This window comes from Rhopalosiphum maidis, chromosome 1 (genome assembly GCF_003676215.2).
Source record: "Rhopalosiphum maidis isolate BTI-1 chromosome 1, ASM367621v3, whole genome shotgun sequence".
Taxonomy (NCBI): Eukaryota; Metazoa; Arthropoda; class Insecta; order Hemiptera; family Aphididae; genus Rhopalosiphum; species Rhopalosiphum maidis.
This window is the reverse complement of record NC_040877.1, coordinates 45000950-45012061: the sequence shown is the minus strand read 5'-3', so window position 1 is coordinate 45012061 and position 11112 is coordinate 45000950. Positions and strand designations below refer to the sequence as shown.

The window sequence follows — 11112 nt, the reverse complement described above, 5'->3', positions numbered from 1 at the left end:
AATTGGATGGATATTGGGTAGGTAAATTGAGTCCGGAAAACTTTAACGTGCTTGGTAAACTGAGTCCAAGTAATAATATTTTTCTAAAGAATTATTTATAAATAACGACGATGTACCTACTTAAAAATAAAGTCTCTACATTCAATGAGTACTGCAGTATAGTGAATAGTGACTATTCACTAATTAGCGATTATCGATTACCGATTTTCTAACTAAAATACATTCAAATAGATACATATATAAAAATACGTAGCAAAGAGGTAATTAAAATAAAAAAAAATTTTTGAGACAAGAAATGTTGAAATATGAAAATAATAATATTTCGAGATTTGAATTCGTTAAAAACATATCAAATACATTTTTATCATGTACATAATAACAGCAAATATTAATAAAAAAAAAAATTGACATGAATTTGTATAGGTATTATATTTAATAATTAGGACTAGGATTTCTATGCTGTAAAAAATTATAAAATATGCATTTTATTTACCAAAATATGCAAAAAGATGCAAAAATATATTTTTTTAAATATTAGTTAATAATATTACATGCTATTATTAAATAATGTTTTTTTAAATTTTCAAATGTGAACGACCAGCGATTAAATCGAAGATTTATATTGGCTGAAACTCTTTTCCACATCACACGATGTTGTTGAAGCATATTTAAATGACGTGATTTTTCCTGGATTTAAAGTAATATTAACATCTTTTTCTTTTCTTTTGTATTCGCTGTTTTGAATCTTTTATTCTTCTTTAGTATTATTCTGTGGTATTAAATCCATTTTAGTTTGATAAGTATAGCATATTTACGATAATTCGATAAATAAACCAATAATTATAGATGTTCATTAAATGAATACCATTTAAAATTAACAAGATTCTCAGACATTTATATATATGCGCAATTATATGCATTATGTTCAAAATATGCAAAAGTATTAAAAAAAAAATTGTACCATTTAATCAAGAATAAGCCAAATCGTGGATATATCTGACAACTAATCAATTTGGACTTAAGGAAAAAACATGCAAATGCATAGAAATCTTAGCCCTAATTATAATATATTACTTATTATATTTAATTAATTGTGATTTGTATATACAACGTAGTGAATTATATTAGATATTAAAAACAAAGAAAATCACATTTTTAATCACGTTAGTTGTTAACATAACAGATGGTACTAAGCCTGTAAAAGTGAGAAGGGAAATGTGCTGTTTCGGAAACTGATTTGGACCCATTTCGCCAAATTCCATCTCGCCGAAAACCCATTTCACCGAAACCCATCTCTGAGACGACCCAGCCCTGGTCCTACAATTTGTTTCTAAAGCCCGGCCAAGCCTGAAAATCATCCTAACCTCTTAAAAATCCCGTTCCGGTCCAAGGATATTTTTTTATAAGTCCGGTCCGATCCGGTCCAAAATATTTTTATTAAAAATATTAAAATATCGTTATTTGTGATTATTTCAACGTCAAACTACCCAAATTATAAAATTATCATTTTAATTTTAAATAAAAATTATTTGTCATACAAAAAAAAACCTAAAAATACCCAGGCGAAATGTAAAAAATTCTTAAAAAGCCTAATCCAACCTTGGTTTAAGTCCAACCCGGCCTGCCCCAAAAAGATCTATCAATAAAAAGCCCTTTATATTTTTTTAAAGCCCGGGCCGGTCCATTCTCGGACAAGTTTTTAGTAGCCAGCAAGAATCATGGCTTATGAACTATGATCCATCATTCATACGCTAAAGTTTTTTAATATTGCTACCGTTTTAAATCAAATCAAAATTTCCATATTTCTCCGTTGATATAGGTAGTGAAATGATAGGAATTCTGAACAAATTCGAATTAGTCATTAATTTTATTTTACATTTACATCGCCTTTCACTTTATTTTCATATAAAAAATGCAAAGTTTGTCAATAGTTAACTAGCTAATTTCTTTAATTTGAGTCTAATGTTAGGTTAATTAAAAACCGCATTTGGATAACCGATTCACGTTACACGGCGGTCGGACGAAAAATAGTCATCTGGGACTATGGTGTTATTACTATGGGCTTATGAAATATAATGATTGTCGTTGCGCTATCTTGTGGTTGGATTGCATTGCATTCTTCTATTTCGCCCTGGATGCATTGAAATGCAACAGAGTATACGATGTTTCTTATCACTAGCCGTCTGAAAAATAGTCACCTAACTTTGTCACCCAACTTCACGCACGTAAAATTACAATAGTAAAAAATATCAATAATACTTAACTGATCTGTGTATAATGTGCGTGCGGTGTGCCATAGAAGTACAAAATACTAAAATTTGTTTATATTGACCAAAAAAACGTTTAGCTTCATATTTTTGGTCGGCATATATGTATAAACTTGTAAAGAACATGTTTCTAATAGTTAACACTTTAAGAAAAAAATACAAATGCACTTAAAATCAATTTTTTTCAAACATTTTTTTCTTCCCATGTATTTCTTATGGAATGAACCGTGATAACAGTTTGTTTTGAACCGTCGGTCTTATCAATAGATAATGTAACTCATACTATTTGTGACTTTACGTTTAGCGGGAAATCATAATCTTTCATTGTCTAAGTCTAATGTATGTGCACGCGCGTCTTTCTCTTTCTGATAATTTAAGTTCTAAGTCTTAAACTTTATCAACGAAAGTTATTACCGAAATCTTCCGTACTCTAGGTATCAGATTTAAAACCATAGATTCTGGTAAATTAATCATCATGGATTGCGGCCAACAGGAAATCCAAAAAGAAACAACAGGTTAATTGCGACGTTTATTTTAATTTGTATATTAGTGAAGATTGTCTTATTTAATTGAAAGTTATAAACCTACGAATTACTTGTGCAATCGTACAGAAAGCTAACTACACTACAATGAGCATTGCTTAAAACTATACTGCTTACAGTGAGCAAAACGTTAGTTTCCGGCACATGCACTATAATATAGTATAATAATATAATTATATTATGATTGTTAAAATATGCATTTACAACAAGTATGGTTATTTCGAGATATTGGCTACAATGAGTAAAATACATCAAATTATAGAAAAAATGTACACGTTATAATTTACATGGTCGTTAAAGTTTGCTGCAAATGTTGTCTTTAATTTTATTAATATTCATTACTTACAACATATGTTTTGTACCTTTAGTTTACATATAAACATAATTTCTAGAAATCCTGCTGTTTTCAAGTTTATAATAGTCATAATTTATGTAGCTTAAACCTTAAGTTGAATATCACCGATAGTCTGTTTTTTTTTTGTATTTCTCGCTTACCATTTACAATGAGCACATGTTTTAACTGGTTTCAATAACAAAGAATATTGGTCCTTGAAACTCGTAACCAATTTTTACTGTATTTTAACTAGGTGCCTAATTATTAACTTTACGTCTTAAAATATTTACTGCCTGGTACCACACAAACACTAAAAGTTTATAATGATTACATGACATAAATAATTTGTCGTCTGTCTGTATATTATATATTATGATATATATATATATTTAATATAATTTATTTGAAATACCTAGGTCCTAATTCAAGTGTACAACAAAATACAATGGTATACCAACAAAAAAACTTGGATGATTTTGATAAGCAGTGCTTACCTAGTAACTCAAATGGCTTAAATCAAGAAAAAGAATATTCTCAATCTGGTAAATTGTTAAATTAATTTATACTTATTGTCGTTCTTTATGGCCTTGCACTTTGTTAAATGTTTGTAAATATTTTTATACCTACTTTGTATTGTATATATATTTTGTAAACGATTAAGTTGTTGATTAATATTTAAATTTTTATTCCCAATATGTAGATAAGAACATTAGCCATGTGGAATGTAGTATTGGTAAAGTTCATCAGATTCTCAAAGACAAACATTTGATGTATCCAATTCTCTCAAACCTTTTAACAGACATTAGAGATTATTTTAACTTAAGTGTGGCCCACTATGACGAGGCAGATATTTTAATGGACGCAGTAGGAATTGACACCTACATTGCATTGTTCATTGAGAATCTGGTAAACACATCTTCCCTGAGTAAACTTCAATCTGAACCGATTATATGGGAAGCATATATGATGGGCAAAGAAAATAACGCCCGTAATGGAACCAAAACACCCACAAAAGAACCACAATCAGTTGTTGCTAATGACTTGCCATCAACATCCAAAAAACTCAGTCTTGTGAATATTGAAGATATTGACATGCATAAAAGAATCAAAAAGCACTTTCAACAATATCAACTATTAAAGAAAAATGAGCGGCGAGTAATTAAAGCTACAAAATATGGAATAAGAGTATTGGATTTGGATAACAATAATTAAAAAAGGTATATCAAAATCAAATATAAAAATTTTATTTACAGATAGGTACCTCAAACATAATAACAAACTCCATGCAATATTTATAAAACTTTAAGCAATTTGAAAGGCTACTTAGTCTATTTTTTAACTTTAAAAAAATTTGTTTATTTTTAATGTATTAAAAAGTTTAATTGATCAAATCAAACTTAGTCTTATTACAAAATAATTATGTTTTTTTAAAGAAAATCATTTATAAATAATTTATGAGTACTTATAAGCTAAATACTTCAATGCAAGAAGAAAAGTAATTAACATACAACTATAATGTTCAAATTAAATAAAAAAGTTAAATTAATGTCATAATCCAAATTAGTGAATAATGTATTAAATATAATTTTAATATGTTTACTTGTTGGTGTTACAGTTGAACTATTTTTTTAGCTTCTTTTATAGGCCTTATTATTTTGTTACTATCCATTCAATATAGTAAATTATTTATATCTAGCATACCTATTTGTTGAATCATAATTCCTTACATACTAACTGTATGGAATTATTTGAAAACCATTTAACAAATAACAAGTTAAAATTCTAAATATACTGTAGTTTTATGTATAATTTGCTATTGAAAATTATTAAAAAGTATTTTACAGATATAAGACTTACCTAACTTATTAATTTTTGCTTATTTAAGTAAAATTTGCAAATATAAATCTTCTAATTTAATAGTATTAGCATAAATTCAAAGAAATTATAAGAAATCTTTATTTTAGTAATACATATTTTATAACTAAAGCATGGATTTAAAAAATTTAAAACAAAAATGGTGTTACTGTAAAATTACAAATCTTAAGTGTGAAATACTAACTATTAGTACTTGATATTATCATTTTAAAAACAGAACTTTACGGATAAACTGTTATCAAAGTAGGAGGAAAAATGTGAAATCATATTTAAAAAAAATATGTAAAATAATTTATATTTACTTATAGTTGAATCAAATATTTGAAAGTAATAATAATTTTTCTGATTACTCTCCAATAAAATATATTTTGTATTAACATTTGTATCTCAGTGTTGAATATAATTTTGTAGTTGAATTATAATCTATATTGAAGTTAAGATTATAAGTTCAATCTTAAACAGAATTAAGTATAGCACTATAAATTACAATAAATTAATATCATAAAAAATATTATATTTACTAACTTAACTATAAAATTATATTGTTAATAGGTAAATTGTAAATTGTAAATTACAATTATTATTTTTCTAAAAAAAACTAATTGCTGAGTTTTTAAATCCGTCTAAACATTCATTATTCATTATTTAATAAATAATAAATATGTTCTATATTTTTTCAAAAATATTAATTTTTATAATATTCAAGTAATAATAACAGTTAAGTTATTGTTGTATTGAACTTCCTCATGTTGACATGATACACTATCTTAGATTGTTAAAAATGTATATCAATGAAGCCACCGTCAGCAAAGGAGTGATTTAAATGTACTTTAATAGGTGTGTTTGTGACTATATTATCTGTATGACGTATATTATATGCAGAATTATTTAAAAATTGATTGAGTCACATCTCTTTAAGAGACTATAAATTGACTATTGATTTAATAGGTTTTTAGAGTTAAATTAATATGACTATTACTAAAAAAAAAAATAATATAAATAAAAGGCTACATGGGTCCCTGGATAATTATCTTACCTTTAAATTTTATAATAGGTCAGTTCACTCTAATATTAAAACTAACAGCATAATATTGAAAATAATGAACAAGAATTTGGTATGTCGCACGTGTGTAAGACGGAGATAACATATGCGGGTTCTACGTCCTCTTAATGAATGTTATTACTTCTTTATAAATTGCTATAGTGACTAATTAGGTTATAAACTACACTTACTAATTCTATAATATAATAATAATTATTGCTTAGCAAGTATTAAAATTCAAAATGTATATACAGTCGAGTAACGATAACTCAAAAAACTTGACAACTTAAATTTTTATATAAATTAATATAAAATTGAGTTAGATATTTTGAATAATTCATATTTTAAAGCAAATTTTTATCTCTCTTCAACTTCGAGTTGTCGCGACTTGACTGTATTAAAAATACATAGATATGTATACACATACAAAAAAATTAAACAGTAATTTTATATACTTATTTTTGGTAGTTAATTATTAATTATATGTAACTTATTTATATATTTTCAAGATTGAAATAATATTACTGTTAAGTATCACTTATCATGATTGTTGGTTTAATGTTTTCTTGGACAATAATATTATATAATATTCAATTAGGCCCTGAGATAACAAGATGATATATTATTAGATAAATGTGATTTTTCAATTGATTTAGTTTACTAATATTATAAATTTTATTTTTCAGATTATTTTCATCAACACTTTTTATGGTTTCTCTTAAAGTCTGACATACTGTAATATTACTGAGAAAAAAAAATCAAATTATGTTTTTATTGTACTTTACCACGTCAACATATTAATTTTTAATAATTTTTATTGATATATTGTGTTATTTTTTTTAACTAAAATCTGTTAAAATTAATAATTGCCGTACAAACATAACCATGTATCAAATCTGTACTTGTAAGAAATATTTTTAAATTTTTTTGTTCCATTTAAAAATATATATTGCATAATATATTTCAAAAAATTTGTTTTTAATGTTAGAGAAAATCTTTCCAGATTATGAAATCTATCCTATTTTTTAATTATGTATGTATTAAATGCCAATAAATAATTTGTATTAAACTCACAATATTGACATTGAGTATTGTAGAACAGTAGATATATAATTTACAAAATTTATTATTTTTAAGGGTACGCCTGCTAAATAATATGTACCTACTTTAAAAGTGTAGATTGGACAAGATTTATTGACTTCTAGCTGATTAATTGTTGATGAAGTCTACTGGTATAAAACATTGTGATATACCTGCCCAACACATATTAAATATAACTAAATGATGGTAGAATGTAAAATTATAAGTTATAAATTGATATAATTACCTTCCTGTATAATGTAAATTTTTTACATTTAGTAAATATAAATTATATGTACTAATGTATGTGGTAGATAGTAGAGCAAATGAAAAGTGTTGTAATGGAGATAGGAGTTGTTAAACATAATTACTTTATTACATGTTAATTACAAGAAAAATTCAGTTATTGTTTTTTTTTTTACAAAATGGAGTTGAAGGTCTTAATATTCTAGTTATCTCTTTATTGTTGCTGTCATCGGGTAGTATGTTGAATGCTTGTGTACACAGGCATGTATGTGTTTACAAATATTTAGTTTAATTTAGTGTCTATACATTTACATGTAAATATGTATATGCAAATATTACACACTAAACATTTCAGAGTTCATTGCATGTTTCATCAGCTCTGGTAACATAATATTTTTTTGAGGGATTTGTTAACGAATTTATTATCCATGGTTGTCCACCTTCAAGGATCTGGATTTTATTTGATGAAATCGACTCACTGCATTTATGGCTTTCATTAATTTTTCTACTTTTAAAATTTGATGCACTCTTTGCTACTTTAATGAGCTTTTTAAACATACTGTCACGAGTTAACGTCATCACTGCATTAATTGTTTTATCGATGCGCTTACATTTTTTACCTTCCAGGTAAATATATTTCAAAACCTTATGGTACGATTCTAAGTACATGTTGGTGTTAATGCCGAGTCTCAAACGATAACAGTATACCCAGACTTCTGATCATTTTGAATAATGTTGTATAAAATGTGCGTTTTCCAATACTTGACTTGGACTGAGACAACTCCATTAGTTCCTAATATTATTGTTTCTAGTTTTGATGGACAAGTTTTACCAATTTTATTGCTTCCCATTGACTTCATCAATCATAAATCGTTTCCTAATTTTCGATAGTTTATTGAGCGATGACAAAAATAATATTTCTTAAGAACTCCATCAAACATTTTCTTTATTTCAGTATCTAATACATACATTGAAACCTAACCAATCGGATATGTAGAAATTATACCGGTAAATGTTTGTCTTTTGATTTTTTACTTTTTGAAGTAATTAATGATGTATAGTTAAGTATAAATCCAAGTTTATCTTTTCAGCTGAGACTATAGTATAAATCGTGAATATTTATTATTTCATCTTGATCAAAATTAAATAAATAACTATAAGCACAACCATTACAAGACTTTAGAAAATTTAAATTTTGACTGGAATTATTTTGCTTGTTATAGATGTATGTTCAAGTCCTTTTTCAGTTTAATCTTTATTGATTTAATGTTTCAATTTTTGGGATTTCTTTGTTTTTTGTTTGTCAATTTTTTACCTTTTTTGATTGGTGACTTTTCTGATGGGGATTCTTCAGAAGATGAGTATTCAACTAATCTGAAACATGATAAATTATTTTAATTTAGTTATTAAAATAAATTTTGGTGATTTAAATAAACAGATTTTTAAATGTAATTTGAGTATTTTTATTGCATATGCTTTGTGCGACATGTTTGCATTTTAGCAATCAATTTGTAGTCCACCTCTTATAAAGTTAATATAAAAATCAATAAAATAGTAAAACATATTACAATATAATTAAAAAAAAATTCAATCATAAATTATTCAGTGAAAAATGAGTATAATATATAATAATATATTATATTTAATAAATTTAATGTATAAACATAAAAAATTAAGTTGTTTTTACTTTATTATTATTTTGTTATTAATACATGCAAGTATTCAATAATTATATATTTATCTGATATTAATATTATTAAATGTATTTATTTTGTTTATCTCATATTCTCATTATCATATTGAAGTATATTATAGTTATAAAAAACACAACAAAAAACACATAAGACATGATTTTATAAAAATTATAGCTAAGCACTGGTATAATATTATATTACTTTAAATTTGAATTATGTTTGATTAGAATAAATTATTATAGTCTAACGTTACCTTAAAATGTTTTTTGGATATTCATCAATCAAACCATAATAAATTGAAGTATGTACCTTACGAGGATATCCACTTTTAAAACACTTCAAATATTGAAACTCATTTATACTTTCAATATCACTTGTGAGCTTTTAGTGTCTTGAAGTAAACTAGGAGTAAAAAAAAAAACAATTTTAAAGTATACTTTAATTATATACAATTTGATACAAGCAAAAAATTTGATGAAAAATTTGAAATTGTCGTCATTGTCTTCAGACCATGATTATTTTATTAAGAACAGTACCACTTAGTTTATTTTGTATGGATTTTCCTATATTTCCTGGAACTTGGAAAATTTTAGTTTTAACTTCTATGGTTATTAAAATAGAATTAGTCAATAGGACACTTGTTTTTCTAAGCTATTAATTTTATTCACTAAAAATCCAAAATGTGTTTATGAAAATTGAATCATCTAGTTGAATCCTCTATCAATGTTTATGTAATTTTAACGGAACTTGCATCATTTTTGGCAATTGTTTGCATTACTCTAAAAAATGTATCAAAAATGTTATAATATGCCGCTGTATCCAACCAAGTACCCCAAAAAGTAAACATTGGTTGAGGTAGTAAAGAAATCAAAATACTGTTATAAAAAGATTTGAAAAAAATTAAAAATAATAATACTGGAGTAACATTATTAATTGGAAATAGATAAATTAAAAATGGTGATTTTTTTACCATTAATTATGGTAGAAAAAAGTGTTGATAGTACTTAACTAGAGAAGTACTTGCAATAGCAAGCGCTATTATAAATGATTAACATAAAAAAAGCAATTAAAACAAAAATAGCTCTTTACAATAAAGAAATAGAAAAAATTAATTCAACACTATTCAAGATTCTGGATTAAAGAAAAATAAAAATAATAAAAAAAATGTAACAAATTATTTTGATAAGACAATATTAAAACAAATATATTAACATTTTTTTTAGATTATCATAAATTGTTTTGAACTAAAGAAAAAAATCCAAAAATTAAACCATTGATAAATTTTGATAAAATTAAATGGGATAGCTTAGAAAAAATTTAAAATAAAAATATTTTAAGTTTTTAGGTTTAATTTTTCAAGATTCCAAAAAAAAATTAATGATAATAAAAAAATATTTAAATTATTTTTATAACTAACAAATAGTCAGCTTTAAAATTCAAATTAGTAAGTTATTGTTGAAAATAATCAAGTATTTAATGCTACATTAAGCTTCTTAAATTACTTAGAAATCTTAATAAATAAAAAAAAATTAAACGAGATAAGCAATGAAAAAGTTAAAAATAAATATTATACTATTTGATGAATTTAAGAAAGGTGTTCATAAAAAAAAATATGAAATGTCAAAAATAAATTTTAAAGTAGTGAAAGTAGTTTAATTAAAAAACTCTAACTTAAATTATTTTTATACTAATGTAAAAAAATAATAGTTTAAATGAAATGGAGGATTTTGAAATTATATTCTCTGAATGTTACTTTATAACATTTTAAGTTTGATAAGATTTTTTTTAAAAGAGTTCACAAACACTATTACAAAAATATTTTTAAAGTAATAAAGCCATTGTAAATGATCAAAATTAAGATAATAAAAGTTTTCTTTTGTTAATACTCTCGGCTTTATAAACTATAAAAATTAAAAGAGAGTAGCTAATTATAAAATTTGGAAAACCAAATGAATTTAATAAAAAAATTAAGATATTGATTTTTCCTTAAAAACAATTGACATTCCTAAGTTTATGAAAAGAACAAATTATA

The 11112-nt window shown here is 24.6% G+C and overlaps 1 protein-coding gene across 1 annotated transcript; it reads left to right on the top strand.

The window, feature by feature from the left end:
- The first annotated feature begins 2607 nt into the window (after positions 1 to 2607).
- On the top strand, positions 2608 to 6848 carry LOC113550496. Its single transcript, XM_026952370.1, has 4 exons — positions 2608 to 2782; positions 3560 to 3685; positions 3844 to 4360; positions 6747 to 6848. The coding sequence occupies exons 1-3, from the start codon at positions 2743 to 2745 to the stop codon at positions 4353 to 4355; spliced, it is 678 nt and encodes a 225-aa protein (XP_026808171.1). The 5' UTR covers positions 2608 to 2742; the 3' UTR covers positions 4356 to 4360; positions 6747 to 6848.
- The last annotated feature ends 4264 nt before the right edge of the window (positions 6849 to 11112 follow it).

What these genes read in the sequence shown, in the direction of transcription:
- LOC113550496 (XM_026952370.1), top strand. Translation starts at nt 2,743, where the DNA reads ATGGATTGCGGCCAACAGGAAATCCAAAAAGAAACAACAG. An exon ending in AATCCAAAAAGAAACAACAG is followed by an intron (nt 2,783 to 3,559) that starts GTTAATTGCGAC and finishes TGAAATACCTAG; the next exon opens with GTCCTAATTCAAGTGTACAA. An exon ending in AAAAGAATATTCTCAATCTG is followed by an intron (nt 3,686 to 3,843) that starts GTAAATTGTTAA and finishes CCCAATATGTAG; the next exon opens with ATAAGAACATTAGCCATGTG.